Genomic DNA, 17,179 nt, shown 5'->3' with positions numbered 1-17,179 from the left:
CGTGATTTGTTTACGGCAGCCAGAAATGCTTCCTGCATAATGAGAGCAGTTAATCATGGAAACTGGGCTATTCCTGTTTGTGCACTTCTAGCAATCTTCTGTTGTAAATATTAAAAGGTAACGACAAAAGGATGAAAACCTTTTTAAAAAGGCGCAAATCAGTTAATCCATCAGATCATGTGATTGCTACTGATTACATGGATATCTTTAGGGAAGCAGAAAATGATTGCTGAACACATGCCTTGTGTTTTGATGATTGCATTAAAAGTCCCCCAGCGGGATGGCATTTATTGGCTCTCAGAGCTTTTCTTAGATTAAATTTCAGGCAGCCAGTACAAGGAGAAACATCATAACCTGTATCCAACAGCATATGTGCAGCTAAAGAGTAATCTTAATCAAGTCCTTCTAGGCTGTGCTAAATAAACGAGGGTTTTCAGCAAGACCCCAGACTTTTATTTTGAAGTGGAGTAGCAGCTGTTGGCTATTGCGGTGCAGAGCTGCAGCGAGGCCTGGGTCACACAGTGCTCCGGGTGTCTGCAGGCTGCAGGCCGAGCCCAGTGGCGCAGGCACTGAGCTGTACTTATTTGCTGTGCTATTTGACCTCTTGGTTTGAGAGAGCTCCCTGGACCATCTAATGGCTATGGGAGATGGTGAGTAAGATTTATTTTTCTTCTTTTGCTTGTGTTATACACTTCCTTTTAAGGTGACGATCATTTGCTGTGTAAGAAATATATTTCTCCCTAAAGAATGAAGGACACTTGTGTGTTTATGCGTGTGTGTACACTTGTGTGTACATTTATGCATGTGTGTGCATGTCATTTGACATCTTTTTTCACTTGATGTGTCTGTGTGGGATCTGGCAAGCATGAGGTGACAATTTACCTCGCAACCCAAGCAAGCTTCAGTCTTGGTGGTAGATATGAAGGGATATTGGAAGAAACGTGGAATATGTGCAGAAGCTTAGAGGAAGAACATTGCCTTTGGAGGAATGACAGATTTTGGCAGGAAGATTTGACTAGCTAGCTTGATATCCTTCCTGTTGTATTTGACACAAGTAGAATTCTGTGGAAATAAAATATTTAAAAAAGCAAAATGGCTTGCCATGGGCATTATTTTAATTCATATGATTGTTAATTGTCAGTGTCCCAACATTTTTCTAGAAAATATTTAGCCTTTTAAGATTATGCACAGGGTATAATTTGATTAAAAATTGATTTTGCCAGTGTTTTAGTTTGGTAAGGATAATTTTAAAAAAACATTATTTCTATAATGCCTTATTAGGCATTATAGTTCTCCAAAGCACTTTTGTATACTTAATATATATTAACTCCTCAGGTGTGAACAACTCTGTGAAGTGTTCAGAGTGTTTTGGTATTTCCATCTTACAGATTGGGAAACTGAGACCTGCTGAGACAATATGTCCCAGATCCAGGCACAGAAAGCAAACCAGTACCAAATCTAGGGTCCCAAATGTGCATTTGGTATTTTCCATTATAACACTTAATACTTGAGCTTTTTTTCTTTTTTCATTACACCTTTTTTTGTTACGAGGCCTAGAGATATACTTTATAATCACATCAACATCACAGATATGTATGAAGGGAAACCTGAGGTTCCTCAAAAATGTTTTGAGTGTTTTTTTGCTAGGTTCTTAAGGAAGACTGGTCCATATCTGGAGGTTTTAACTCTTAACAGTTTCAGCCTTCCTTTGACTATGTATGTAGTGAACTCTTCTAAGAAGTAATTCCCCTAGGGGCTATGAGAGATAGGATACAAATATATCAAAATGATGGCGTTGGTAGATAGTCATTTGAACTGTTATGTACATTTAAATGGAAATCTGATAGAAAATTTTGTTTGGCATATCATTATGATTTATTCCAAGAATTTATGTAACTATTTTATATGATCTTATGGAAATAAATGAGAAAATAATTTTTCAACTACCAATTTTTAAGACAAAAGCAGGATTAACAAATAAGTTCTCATATACTTAAGGGCATTGCCAAGTTTCTTCCTTTTTTTTAAAAAAAAAACTAAACCTAATTTGTAGATAACCCTAAATGTTGCATTTGGTGTGGGCCATATCCAGATTTTATTTTATTTCTTAAACATTTTAGGTTCAATGGTTATAGTTTTATATTTACTTAGTTTTTCTTTTTTCAAATAATACATAACATTTGGACTGTTGAGGAATATATTGATTATTTTTAAAAAAGTAACAACCTCTGACAAAGATCAGAGGGTAACATTTCAGCTAATTCTCTTCTTTAAAAATATATACCTTTATAAAAAATTTAAACAATAAAGATATATATATAGTAATAGGCTGTCTTGGGATTTATATAGTTCTTAACAGTTTGATATATACTCCTGCGTATTAGTCTTTGTCACATCCAGTGCACATACACTATACCAGAATCATGTAAACATATAAAACATGAACATATAAAACAAATGGATTATATTGCCCCTACCTGTTTTTTATTTACGAACTTAAAAACTTTATTTACGAATATACAAATGTCATTTCCCTTTCAAAATTCAAACAATGAAGGTAAAGCAAAAATCCCTTCAAAACCACCTTCAAGCCCCGAGCCCAGGTGTAAACAGAGGAGAACACTTTTATTAATACGTAGCATGTCTTTTTCTACCTGTTACTATGCCTTTACATACATACTAAATATCAAAGTATATGGTTTTGCTTTGACTGTGTTTACATAAATGATACCATTCTGAATGTAATTTTGCCATTTGCTGTGTTTACTCAGTATGGGATGGAGCTTTTTAAAAAAATACCGTCATGTGTTATTTCGCATCATTTTTTAAAACGGTTGCATAGTATTCTATAATATGGACATATCATAACCATTTTGTCTTCTATAGAAATTTGTTTACTATATATAATTTTTCTAAATGGTTCTGAAATAAGCACCTTTGTACAAACCACATGTGTTTGTGTATACACACACATATATATTTCTTAAAATAGTCTGGACGTGGAATTTCTGAATCAAAGTTTTCATTCATTTTAGAATTGTGTTAGGTATAGCTAATTTGCTCCAAAAGAGGCTTTACCACATACACTCCCACCAGTAGTGTCTGCTGTCCTACATTCTTTTCAGTTCTGGTTATTATTAAAGTTTGTCTATCAGATGGTTGAAAAATATCTCACCCTTTATAAACATCTATGCTTTCTGATAAGATTGATCACCTTCATGTGCTTGGTTATTTATATTTCCTTCTCTGTAGATGCCTTTCAGCATTGTAGCCAACTTTTTGGTTGTTTGACCTTTTTTGTGGTTGTTTATTTATACTTGCTTTTTATATATTCCAGTTATTAATCTATTATCTATTGAATATGTTATGTAAGCTTAACTTCAAGACCATGTGAAAGATTTCATTAGCAGTTTTATTTCTAGGCAAACTTGGGTTTGTGAAGCACTATAATGGCTTTCACTTATGAATTGAGGGTGAGTTTGGGGGGCTTTTCAATTTAGTTGTCCTCACCCTTACCCATGAGTATTAAACCAAGTAGTCAGATAATCATGCAGTAGCTCTGGGCAATCAAACCAGATAGAGTAAAAACCTGTAGGATTATTATGTGGTGCTGAGCCCTGCAGTCTGCCTCAAAAAGCGGGCAAGAGGAATTTGGCCTTTTGTTGTTATGCTGCAGAGTGGCTGGAAAGAAATAAGGTTTTGTTGTAAATAGATTCTTTCTAAACTTTTAACATTTCAGCACAGTCTATTATTCCAAAAATGAGTCTTTAAAAATATATATAAAAGTGATGATATAACCATGGCTTTCTAGAGACCAGCCTTCTGGGACTACACCAAACTAATATATAACTTGGTATGTGTATATATATATATATAACTTGATTTACAATTGTTTATAGAACAATAGCAATAAATTAGTACTAAATAGATCTCTCTTCTTCCATGCTGTTGAATATTCTTTGTGATACACTGGGATTGGGTAATTTAAATTAATGAAAGAAAGCAACCATTTGACTTACTGGCAAGAAGGCTAACTTTTCTTGTAGGGACATTGATAGAGGGAAAAGAAGTCTATAAGGTGAAAAAGTAAATTACAAGAGACAGAAGATTGGGCATTAGCAGTAATACAGGCAGTAAGTAGCAGGCACTAAGATTGAAAATAGACAATGACTAAAATAAAGCCACCCTATGGTACCTTCCTGCTGTAGCCATTGAAGGTGTTGTACAACCATCCTGTGTTTTAGGTCTGTGTTAAGGGCATCTAAGTGCATATACTGTACCTTTGAATAAATAGTATCCTTCTAAGGCAGTCTCATTTAACGGGTGCAGGGGGTTGGGCACCAATAGTAACATATCCTCAAACCTGATGTTGCTAATAAACTTGAATCTTCAAGAAAAGGTTTACATGTTTTCTTTGTACATATAGAATAGTACAATTGATGTTCTTACAGCTGCAGTAGGCTAAACTGTCTTGAAAATTTAAGTAGTTGAAATGACTAAATTTTGTAAAGGTTCTAAAGAAACCTGATTCTGAGCCTCATTTATTATTTAGTTTGATGTTATGGCTATTATGGCATGTGTTATTTAATTTCATTAATACCAAATAATGGTTTAAATTGTGATTGTCCCATTACTTCATTGGACTGTTCAAAGTCTTGAATTTTTAAGGGACCCCTTTAAATAAAAGGGTAAAAGTCTTCAAATATATTTTTAACTAGTCAGTTATATCTACCTAGAAATTTCAAGATACTTTATCAATTATCATGGCCTCTATTAAACTTTGTATAGAACCGACTTTATTTCTTATAAATAAAATAGTTAACTAAGGTTGTGCTGCTGAGAATACTGCATCTTCATGTGAATATTAAAATATAGCCAATTGTCTTATTTTTGAAGTGCTTGAATTTTCAATTTCTAATAATTTTACTAAATTTTTTCATTTTAGTTTAAATTGAAGATGTTTTAAATTTTTACTATTTGATTCTTTTACTTCTGAAAGCTTGTGATTTTCTTTAGCTCTGGGAAGTTTTCTCGTATTATTTTTTCGTAAGCTTTTCCCCTTTATTAGTTTAGTCTTTTCTTACCTAATTGTTATTCAGATATTGAACTTTCTGGGTTGATCCTCTGTCTTTTATGTTTTGTCTTCGCTTTCAAGTTTTATGTCTTTCTCTTATTCTATATTGTGGGAGATATCCTTGACTTTCTCACCCAATCCTTCTATTAAATTTTAACTCTGACAAACAAAAGTTTAAATGTGTCCAAGAACTTGCTTTTTCCTTTTTCCGTGGTTCCATTTCCACAAAATCCTGTGTGTGTGTGCACTCATGTGCACATTTATGTGTAAAATGTTGTGTTCCCTGAATCGGGGATGGGAAAGAGTTTGATAAAACGATTCCGTAGATTTTCAGTTGCTCCTTGTGCTCATCCCTGTACTTTCTGGCTTAGAAATAGTCACTTCTCTGTTATTCTGCAAGGTAGATGAATTCTCTGCTGTTTTAGCTTCTGAGAATCACAAGTTGTGGCTTTACTGTGGTGTTAATGGTGTTATTCTTCAGTAGCTGTTCATTCTTTTTTTTTTTTTTTTTTTGACAGTTCAGAACAAAGGGAATGTGCCTTCTTTTTTCGCATCTTTTAAGAATTCATTGTGATCTTTTTGATGCTGATTTCACGTATTCCACCCTCATCTTATTTTCTTTACCCTTTTGAGTTATTTTATTGGGATTCCAGTGCAGGATTTTAAGCAAGGGAGTAAAGTGATTAAAATTATTATAATTTTTTAATGAAGCATTTCAGACATACCCAGAAATAGTATTATAATGAATTTCCATTACTACTAATCATCCAGTTTCAAGAAATTATCAATACATGACTAGTATTTATTCATCTATATCCCTACCCCATCTTTTCCCAGCCCTGCTATCCTGCTGGACTAAGATGTGTGTGTATGTGCACATGGTACTCATCATGTATATCAAATAAAGTGTCTTTTAGAAAGACAGTTACAATACCATTGTCACACCTAAAAGTTTAACCCTTAGTGTCAAATAATGTGTTCACATTTTCTCAATTGTTTTATAAATATCTTTTTACAGTTTGTTTTGAATCAGTATTTGAAGAAAGTTCACCATTGCACTTGGTTGATATACCTCTTAAGGCTCTATTCATCTATAGGGTTTATCTCACTTTTTTCTCCTCTTGCCATTTATTTAGTGAAGAAAAAAACATCTGTTAAATATTCTTCCTGCACACTAGATTTTTTTATTGTGTTGAGTGGTGCTTTTATATTTCCGCTTTTTAATATTTATCTCCTGTATTTCCTCAAAATTGAAAATTTTTCTAATGGCTTGATCAGAATCAAGTCTAATTTATTAGAGTGGGGTTGGTACATATTTTCATGTGTGGTATTTTGGATTTCTGTCAGAAGGCATACACTGTCTGATTGTCTTTCTTTGTGATCCTAATATTGAGCAGTGGGTTTAGGTGTTATCAGCCTGATCTATCCTTTATACAGTCCCCCCTCAGCCTTTCATTTAGTGATTTTGGCAGCTGTTGATCCAAATTATTTTTTAGAGGATTATATTGTCTACTTTGTGGTTTGGAAAGAAGTCAAAAATAGAAGCAAGGATACCAGTTAAGAGGCTCTGGTAGTAGTATAGGCAGAGACAATACTGGTCTGGCCTTAGATTAGGAGTGGCAGCAGAGGTAAAGAGAAATAGTGGATTTAAGCACAAGAACTGTTGGTAGACGATCTCTGTGGGTCAAAGGAAAACTTGAGTACATTATGAGCCTGAGCAGCTGAGTAGATGGTGACGTTATTTACTGGGATTGGGGAGGACTTAGGGAGATCAGTTTTGGATGATGTTGGTGTTATGTATCTATATGAAATTAGAGTGGCTTGGAGATACCCATGGGGGAGATATCTAGTAGGCAATTGGATATATAGGTCTGGAACTCAGAGATGGTCTAGGCTAGAGACAAACATTTGAGAGTTGTCAGCATATAGAAGATATTTAAAACCGTTGAGAATGAATGAGGTCATTTAGAGAGTGTATAGTCGGGAGAGAAGGAGAATATTCAACATTTAATTGTTGGGTAGAGAAAGAACAGCCAACAGAAGAGACTTAGCTAGAGGGACCTGTGAGATTAGAGAAAAGCCAAGGAGAGCTTCCCATTGTAAAAGCACAGTGTGGGAAGTGTAGACAGCTAAAATTTGAGTTTTCCAAGGTATCTGTGGTATAATAGTTTATAGGGATTAATGTTTCCTAATCTCAGTTTGTAATTTAGCTGTTAGATATAACCATAGTCACTGCTGGATATGCAAAAGTGTAAAACAGCTCAGAAATTCCAAGTCTTGTTGTTCATTGTTTTAATTAGAACAAGGAAGGATACAGCTTCAAGGGAAGAGAGGAACTTTGGTATAAGAAACTACTTAATGTGAATCAGAGCATATTTTGTGCATGAAAATTCATAGTGTTGGGGGTTCTTCTTACTGAACTGTTTGTTTCACTGAAGAAAATCCACATAAGATGTATTTTTTTTCTATGAGATGTGGTATAAATTTTGGCTTGCTCTTTTATTTGCCATGTAAAATGGTGCAGTTTTTCATCTTTTATATGAATTTGAGAAGCAGAAGTTTCGGGTTTTGGAATACATGTACCCATAAAAGTGAAGTGGAGGTCAGGTGTGGTGGCTCATGCCTGTAATCCCAGCACTTTGGGAGGCCAAGAAGGGCAGATCACCTGAGGTCAGGAGTTTGAGACTATCCTGGCCAACATGGTGAAACCCCATCTCTACTAAAAAGACAAAATTAGCTGGCCGTGGTGGTGCATGCCTGTAATCCCAGCTACTTAGGAGGCTGAAGCAGTGGAATCGCTTGAACCCGGGAGGCAGAGGTTGCAGTGAGCCAAGATCACACCATTGCACTCCAGCCTGGGTGACAACAGCAAAACGCTGTCTCAAAAAAAAAAAAAAAAAAAAGTGAGGTGGAAAGTTTAAAAAGCCATTTCAATACATGTCTTTCCTGAAGTGAGAAAAAGAAAAAAAAGGACAAGGCATGATTAATATAAATTCACAGACCCTTATCTGAAACCCTGGGGACCACTTGTGTTTTGGAATTCAGAATGTATTAGATTTTAGAAAATTAATAAGGTCATACCCCATGTATTATGTAACAGTTTCTGCTGGGCTTGGGGCAGCACCCTATAATCAAGCACATTAATGTTTTCTGGGTTTTTTTTTTTTTTTTTTGAGACAGGATCTCGCTCTGTTGCCCAGGCTGAAGTGCAGTGGCATGATCTTGGCTCACTGCAGCCTCCACCTCCTGGGTTCAAGGGAGTCTCCTGCCTCAGCCTCCCAAGTAGCTGGGATTACAGGCATGAGCCACCATGCCTGGCTAATTTTTGTGTTTTTTGTAGAGTTGAGGTTTCACCATGTTGGCCAGGCTGGTCTCAAACTGCTGGCCTCAAATGATCCACCTGCCTTGGCCTCCCAAAGTGCTGGGATTACAGACGTGAACCACCGCGTCCAGCCATGTTTTTGCCATAAATGCATGTGAATTCATACTGAGTAGAATACACATAAATAGCCTCATATCAGTTCACATCATGTTTTGTCATAAACTGAGTTCAGATGAGTTTAATGCCACCAAATGAGTTTAAAAGACAAAACAAAAGTTGGGTTTTCAGAGCTTTTTGACTTTCAGGCATGCAGGTAAGTCATTATGGGCCTATAGTGTCTCAGTGCTTGCTAGGGACAGTTTCCAAGTGTTACTTGAAAGCAACAAAAGGTAAAACCTTATCTTACTTGGTCTTCTTTTTCCTTCTCTTCTCTTTCTGCCTGTTTCTCCCCTTCTCCCTTCTTGTACTCCTTTCTTCCTCCAGTCTCTCCCTCCTCTTTTTCCTTTTAACGCTTCCTCCATCCACCTCCTCTTCCCCTCCATCTCTTCCATTGTTCTCCATTTCCTCTTCCTGTATTTCATCTCTTCTCCCTCTCCTGCCTCCTCCATTTCCATCTATTCCTACTTCATTTCCATCTCTTCCTTCTCTATTTCCATCTCTTCCTTTTCTCCATTTTCTTTCCTTCTTTCCCATCTCCATTATATAGAAAACCACTGCAGCCTGCTCACTTTAATAATTTCTATCCTTCAATATATTTTAATATGCTTATCTTGTTCAGTTTCTGCACCCAATCATACCAGTCTCTTTTCGAAACTTTGGAGCAAGAACAAAAGTGTCAATGTCAACACAGTTGTAATTTGTAATTTGCTTTTTGTGTTTGATTCTTCTTTTGTTTATTCAGTAAATATTTTAGCACCTACTATATGTATCTTAAATGGTATCTTCTGATTTGTCTTTCAATTCACTAATGATCCCTTGAGTTGTGTCTAAGCTACTGTTATGCATGCCCACTGAATTTAAATTTCAGTTACTATATTTTTATTTGTAGAATTTGCATTTGGTTATTTTAAAAATCTATGTCACTTTTTATAATTTTTCAATTCCCAAAGTCAAGTTTGCTCAGTGATTGTATAGTCCGTGTCTGATAACTCTAGGATTTTAAGTGGGTCTTTTCCTATTGTCTGTTTCTTTTTATACTGTTCTTGGCTCATGGTTTCTTGTTTCCTGTTGTACCTGGTGCCTTTTGGGAAATTATTTGTGGGAATAATTTGAGGCCAGACACCTTCTTCCAGGGAAATTTTGCATTTTGTTTGGCTGTTGGTTGGGAGTACTACCAGTCTGAGCCCACAGAGTTTAAGGTCTTGAGTGTCTGGACCACCCAAGCAGTTGACCTTAATGAAGCACTCTATTTGATTCACTTCTCTGTTATTCTCTTTCAAGAAGAGCTTGAAAGGAATTGACTATAGGAAAATAAGATCTTACTTATGATTTACTTTAACCTTGAGGGTATAGTTGTTTGGTATACCAGCTTTTGGTGGGAAGAGTCCTCTGTTAGACTGCATCTAATGTGGGTTTTGAATTCTGGTCTCTTTGCCCCACAAGGCCTTCAGAATAGAAGTTCCACTGTACTGGTTTTATCCTTGTATTTTTTACTATATTATAAACTATTTATTGCTTTTATTACGTATAAAAATTTGTACATTATTTAGTGTGTATCATTGTTTGTGTTTGTAGTATTACTTTAAATAACTTAGTAATGCTTTCACTGGAGACTGAAAGTCTCCATACTGTGAAATGTGTGCCGTTCTAGATATTGTTCCACATGTTGAAGATATAACGGGCAAAGTTGACAAAAGTTTTTAATCCCACAGCTCATATATTTCAGTATCAGGACACAGATAAGCAAAATAAGTAAAATATATAGATGATAAGTGCTAGGAAAAAATAACACAGGCAGGGATACATCAGAGTAGCAGGGTGTTGGGAAGTTTGTGATTTTAGTATCCAGAGAAAACTTCGTTGAGAAGGCAGCAGATGAATAAAGACATGAAGATCGTGAGTGAACAGTATGGATGTGGATGAAAAAAGCATTCTAGGCAGAAGAAGCAAGGCAAAGGCCCTGCCATGAATCATAGGAGGGAGGCTAGGCTGTTGGGGGGATTAGAGAGAAAGAAGTAGGAGATAAGGTTGGAGAGACCTGTGTGACCGTTAAGATCTTAGAGTTCTGGTAGACCTTTTTATGTAGTCATAGGAGGATTTTGAACAGTGGCGTGATATGACTTTGTTCAACCCAGGATGCCATGTTGAGAATAAACTTTAAGGGACAAGGTAAGCAGCAGGAAGAGTTAGTTGGCTGTGACTATTATTCCTAGACTGTTCTAGGTAATGGGGTTGCAGCATGAACAAGACAGTTTCTTCTCCTTAAGAAGCTTCCAATCCACATATAAAAATCAGTGTCTATTATTTCAGTAAGTGATAGCTGCTAGGAAGAAAATAATTGAGGCTTGTTTTGATATTTCATAGTTATTTAGAAAAAAATTTAAGCCCAGAATATTTATAACCTTTTACAAATGTTTAACAAATTTTAAATTTTAGGGCTAGTGATAATGAATTAGTTTTATGAATTCTTTTAGCTGATAGTAATAAAAACCATAACCTTATTGGAAGTGGGTAAAATTTTATTTCTTCCTATGTTTATAGATTTATTTATTTTTCCTTTTTAGTTTTTCAGTTTTTGTTTTATATATATGAAGCTGTGTTACTGGGTACATAAATCTTCAAGGTTCTGATTTTTTTCCTGTGGAATAACCGCTTTCTCATTATTAAAAATCTCTCTTTATCTCTAGTAATGCTTTTTCAAGCTGCTTTGTTTGAAATTAGTGTAGCTACACCAGCTTTCTTTTGATTTGTGTTTTCCTTTAGTCTGTCTTTCCCTAACCTTTTTGTGACCTTATAGGTAAAAATATATCTCATTTAAGCAACCTATTTTTAAAAATTCAGTCTGGGTCTTTCACTTTTACTAGTTCATTTATATTTAAGAGAATTACTGATATCCTTGGTTTTATATTTACTATTTTATTTTCTATCGTATCCACTTGTTTTATTTTTCTTTTTGTATCTCTTCTTTTCAGTTAATCAGATATTTTAAATTTATTTTCATTTTCTTCTATGTGTATACTTACTCTTTTTTTTTTGGAGACGGAATCTTGCTCTGTTGCCCAGGCTGGAATGCAGTGGTGCGATCTCAGCTCACTGCAACCTCCACCTCCCAGGTTCACGCCATTCTCCTGCTTCAGCCTCCTGAGTAGCTGGGACTACAGGCGCCCACCACCACGCCCGGCTAATTTTTTGTATTTTTAGTAGAGATGGGTTTCACCGTGTTAGCCAGGATGGTCTCAGTCTCCTGACCTCGTCATCCACCTGCCTCGGCCTCCCAAAGTGCTGGGGTTACAGGCGTGAACCACCGCGCGCGGCCTACTTACTCTTCTTTTAGTAGTTAGCCTAGAGCAGAGATTGGCAAACTGTTGCTTGCAGATCAAAACCATCTGCCCTCCTGTTTTTGTATATAAAATTTTATTGAAACACAACTGCACTCGTTTGTTTACATATTGTGTGTATATAACTGCTTTGGTGCTATAATGTCATAATTGAGTAGTTGCATGGAAAGGCCATATGTGTATGGTTTACAAAGCCTAAAATATTTGCTGTGTGGTCCTTTATAGAAAAAGAATGCCATCCCCTCCCCTAGGGGAGTGATTCTTAAACTCAATCATGCATCAGAATGACTGGGAGGGCTTGTATGTTAATACATAGATTACTCTAGAGTTTCTGATTCAGTAGGTTTGGGTTGGGGCCCAGGAATTTGCATTTTTAACAAATTGCCAGGCGATGCTCAGCTGCTGGTATAGGGGCCACATTTTGAGGACTGGTGCCATAGATATTACTATGCATCTTTGACTTATAATCTAAAATAAATTATTAATCTAAAATCTAATTATATATAGATATAATCTAAAATAATCTAAAATAAATTATTGTGTTTACTACTTCCTCAATAAGGCTCAAATCTTTAGAAACCTTTGACTTTGTTTGCTTACCTCTTAGTAGTACCATTTTATAATAACCTCATACTGGAACAGCCCATGTCTTGTCGGTAGTAGAATGGATATTAATAAATTGTGGTACTTTCATACAGTAGAAAACTATCAGCAATGAAAATGAATCTTCCAAACATTATCTTCCAACATTGAGTAAAAAGAAGCTAGATACCAGAATACATATTGTATGATTCATTTTATATAATGTTCAAAAATGAACAAAACCAAGTGTTAGAATTCGAGACTAGTTAGCTTTGGTAGGAAATGTAGACTTTTAGGAGTCTCAAGGGCACTTACAGGATGCTGGTAATAATCTATGGATCTGGATACTGGTTATACTGGCATGATCATTTTGTGAAAATTAATTAGCTGTGTACTTATGATTTGTATACTTTGCTGTATTTTGATAAAAACTTTAAAAATTAATTTCCCAGTAGTTTGAGAAAAGAGTTAATTTTTTTTTTAATGGTAGGGACATATTTACTCTTTTCAACTCTTGTGTGTGTGTAGGAACAGAATACTGTTTCCATGGGAACTTCTGGCTGCTCTGTTTCAGTGCTTAACTTTCTGTAGATTTGTATGTCTGCTCTGTCTTTCTTAGCTGCATTTTTTTAAACATAACAGTAGCAAAGAAGTTTATTTGGAATTGTATTAGTGTTTTTAACAAAGCAGTCTATGTACTGCATAGGTTTTAAGCTTATTAATGTATCCAAACTGACTCCCTAATAGTGTTATGCTAAAAAAAATTTTTTTAAGAATAGAAGATAATTTTTTCCTGCAAGTTGTATTACTTAAAAACACTTTCTGAAATAGAATGTGACTTTAGAGTGTCTATTTGATTCTTTTTTCTTTTAATAAATAAGACTTAAAACTTTCTTGGCATATTTTAAGATATATTTAATAGTTATATTAAATAGTTATATATTAAAAATAGTTATTTTTCTTTAAAATATTTAATAATATCTCTTTATAGGAATTATTTAATTCTAGGTGATTGGGTGTTTGTTTAAGTAAAGAAAGTTCATTGAAAGGAAAAGATTCTGGCATATTCATCTGAAGCGTGTGGTAAAGCTGCTTCTCTGCCTCGCCCATGTTATTTGTCATGGTTGATTTGTGCAGGGTCCTAGAGAAAACCATCTTCTCAGGAGAGTAAAATACATTGTGTGTGTGTGTGTGTGTTTGTGTGTGTGTGTGTGTGTGTGTGTGTGTATGTATGTGTATGCTGGGAGATGTTTCATTTGCATATAAGTAGATGATACTAGTGTGGTCATTCATATTCCGAAAGGAGCCTTGTAGAATCATTTATGAAAACAAATTGTTTTGTTTGGTTTCTATGGCTTAAATAAAGAGCAGATTTTAAGATTACAGAGTTAATTATGCACAGTAATGAGCACTGTGGCAGTCTATGCTTTACTGATGCAATAAGCATCCCAGCAGAATGAATATTGCATAAAACCTTATTTTCTATTTATATAAATTTTCATGTCAAATAAGAAAAACATAGATTTCTAAGCCTTTAGTTTTGAATGCCTTTGAAATTTTGATATAGAATAAGGATTATAGCTAATAGAGAATTTTTTAGATGCATGGAGAATTTTTACCTTTCATCTGGCAGTAGCTGCCATAAGATGATGTCACCTTGTAGCTGATTGGCTGTTACAGCACCTAGGGCAGGGAAGAGAAAGAAAAATGCCGGCACAAACCTCAGTGGTGGTTCTGTGGTTGTTTCTGTCTTTTTTTGATAGAATCTTTGATTAGTATCGAATTTACTGTATTTGGCCATGTGAACTATTGGGAGCCTCCTAGGGTGAGGGAAATTAAGAGCTTTCAGAGGAATGAGGCGACTGATTTGCAAACGGATCTGTGATTGTAAGTTGCAGAATCTGGGTATAAGGAATAAGGCAGGGCATGCTAGAAGATACACTATGGGAGGAGCTGGCAGAAAATGCAGAGTAGCAAAAACATGAAAAATACTTTTACTACCTTTAGAGTTAAAATGTTTTGTTTTATGTTTTGACTTAATATGTATAAGTAAGAAGTATGAAAATACTGCATTTTGATTTTGAATTACAGAGGATTATTTTATATGGTGTTAGCCAATATATAAATGCTTATTCAAAGGACCTTTATTTTGTATTATATATCTTACCAAAGTAATGATTTTATATATGGCTTTATTTTATTTTTGAGCTTTAGGGAAAATGGAACAAAGCTTAGTTCTCTTAAATACATTTTTCTGATGCTTTGTGCAGATAAAAGCTTCGATGATGAAGAATCAGTGGATGGAAATAGGCCATCATCAGCTGCTTCAGCCTTCAAGGTTCCTGCACCTAAAACATCCGGAAATCCTGTCAACAGTGCAAGGAAGCCTGGTTCAGCAGGTGGCCCTAAGGTTGGAGGTAATGTAAATCCATTTCAAATCTGTTATGCATGCTCCATGCCCTTGATATGGCCACACATACTTGGAACTTCAGAGGAATATGTTTATTCATGACTGCAGCATGATTGCAGATCTGGAGTCTGTTGCAACATTCAGAAGAATACGATGCCCTTTTCAAATGTATAAAATATTGTATACTGCTATTTCCTCTAAGAACGTATGTGAATTAGTCTCTTCTTGAGGGTATTTTTCAGATGCCATTTTGAAAAAGATTTATGGAAGTTTTTTGGGGTTTTTTTGTTTGTTTTTTTTAAGCAGAGAACAGGTTTTTCAGAATTTGGCTACTAATTTTCAAGTGCAATAGCTGTTACAGAAATGTTGAATTATGTAATGTTTTTACACATTCCTCTAGGTGTAGTAAGTCTTAAATACTCCAGCATTTAAAAAATGGTTGAAGATACTGGGTACTGAATCATTTGTCACAATAGGAGATGGGTGGTGGTCAAGTAAAATTGCCTCAAAAATGGTTCCTGGATTAAATCATAATAGGAAAATAAGAAAAATCAGGTTTCATGCAATTTTATAATACATAGCATATTCATTGATCATATTAGAACTGTTTCTAGCATATCATTTATCTTTAAATTTTTTAATGGGTATTCTTTCGTGTGTTAATTAGAAAGCCATGAGTATATTTCCGGTGTTAGTTTCTGCTAGATCTTTCTGATAGAATGAATCTATGAAAATAAGGGTATTTAATTCTAAAAAGACAGTAATCTCTTTCTCTTTTCCTTCCTTTCCTTTTTAAAAATAAATTTATGTCTTAGTTGTGATATTTTGGGAAAACATATCTTTCCTTGTTTACAGTAACTGGTGAGAAAATCATGGTCTTGAGGATTTTTGTTTTTTCTTTTTGTCTATAGTTCTTTTTATTAAAAACCAAAAAGGAAAGAAAAATAAACTGTATATTTTGACCAGGTTCCATAAGGAGTTGTGTTCCCTTGATCTTTCTATACAACCCCCAATTTTTTCCCATCATGTGAGATTCTAAATATAGAAAAACTGTCATAAGTATTTCATTTAAACAATCTTCTGTGTCATATAACTAGCAATAAAGATGGTATGATATATATACATACACATATGGGTGTATAAATATATATATATATATGCACATATAACTAAATAGCTGAAATTAAAATGTCTTGCTGATTTCTCTGGATGTTTCAAGTAATCTTACTTTAGATTTTTAATTATTTTCTTTTTGTCTTGTAATTTTATGGTTGTATTCTCATCCAAATGTTAGTTATGATATCCCATTAGAAGATAGTTTTTATGTTGCATTCCTATTTACCGCTAGTAAAAAGTATATGACATTTTTTGGTTTCTTCCTTTTATAACAAATAGCTCTCTTCAGTTATTACAAGGGGAATCTTTTTCTTAATTTTGAATTACAGAATTCTAATCTATGATATTATAATTTTATGAAGCTGTCTTTTTAGCTTAAAATGGATGAATATTTGAGATTTGTGGTGATAATATATAACATTTTATGAATTGAACCAGTGGCTTATAATTTTTTTTCGTGGTTTGGTATCTTTTTAGAAGAAAATTGAAATTTACCTATCATTCTGATATTAATCATATTGATATAATCAGATACTCCTTTGTAAAAAGGATAAACTTTCTTAAGCTCCTCCACCCCCATTCTTGTAGTTTCTATTCCTACCAGTTAAATGAAAAGGTTAAGTAGCTTTCATGAGTATAGTAATTAATCACTTAAAGATTTTATCAGCCATCTAAGCAACAGCCTTTCTGCCAAAAATAAGGTAGAAGCCTTCATTCCTTTCTCCTTTTTCTCTTCCTCTTCCTCCTCCTCTTTCTTCTTCTTCTTCTTTTTGGCAATTGCAGGTATATTCTTGTTTCTTTTTTTTTATCAGAGCTCATTTAGGTTTATTGCCCATTTTTCTATCTAAGAAAAGAGCTACTGGCCAGAGGATATTGATATTACTTCTAAAATAAATGCCATTCTTGACTGTCAGTCCTTTGAAAATTTAACTTCAGTTTTTTTGGTCTTGGCAAAGACTTGTTGATTTTTAAATTGGTTGTAGAAAGTTTTCTTAGAGTTGTAGAATTTTTGAGTTGGAAAAGACCTTGGGAGTCACATAGTTTCTTTAATAAAATTCCTGATAGATGATTATTCAACTTGATTAAAGTAGTACTATCTGCTCTGAATTAAAATTTAGAACAAAAATCACCTGCCGTGCCACTACACATGGACATAATCAACTGCTAAATTATGATTT

General features: G+C 34.5%; 1 protein-coding gene across 50 annotated transcripts in view; it reads left to right on the top strand.

Moving 5' to 3' along the window:
• Positions 1-17,179, top strand: part of CLASP2 (cytoplasmic linker associated protein 2) — a 223,912-nt gene that overhangs the window by 60,282 nt on the left and 146,451 nt on the right. For 25 of the 50 annotated variants that reach the window (XM_055383029.2, XM_055383025.2, XM_031009614.3 and 22 more), the window contains exon 8: positions 14,746-14,892. In XM_055383029.2, coding sequence (XP_055239004.1) covers positions 14,746-14,892 — 147 coding nt within the window. Of the gene's footprint in view, positions 1-237; positions 651-14,156; positions 14,363-14,745; positions 14,893-17,179 lie in introns of those variants that run through there. The other 25 variants (XM_055383035.2, XM_055383041.2, XM_055383034.2 and 22 more) reach the window with 11 other exon arrangements.

This window comes from Gorilla gorilla, chromosome 2, assembly GCF_029281585.2.
Source record: "Gorilla gorilla gorilla isolate KB3781 chromosome 2, NHGRI_mGorGor1-v2.1_pri, whole genome shotgun sequence".
In the NCBI taxonomy this organism is placed as follows: domain Eukaryota; kingdom Metazoa; phylum Chordata; class Mammalia; order Primates; family Hominidae; genus Gorilla; species Gorilla gorilla.
The sequence above is the reverse complement of the archived record's forward strand: the minus strand, read 5'-3'. Positions and strand labels throughout refer to the sequence as shown.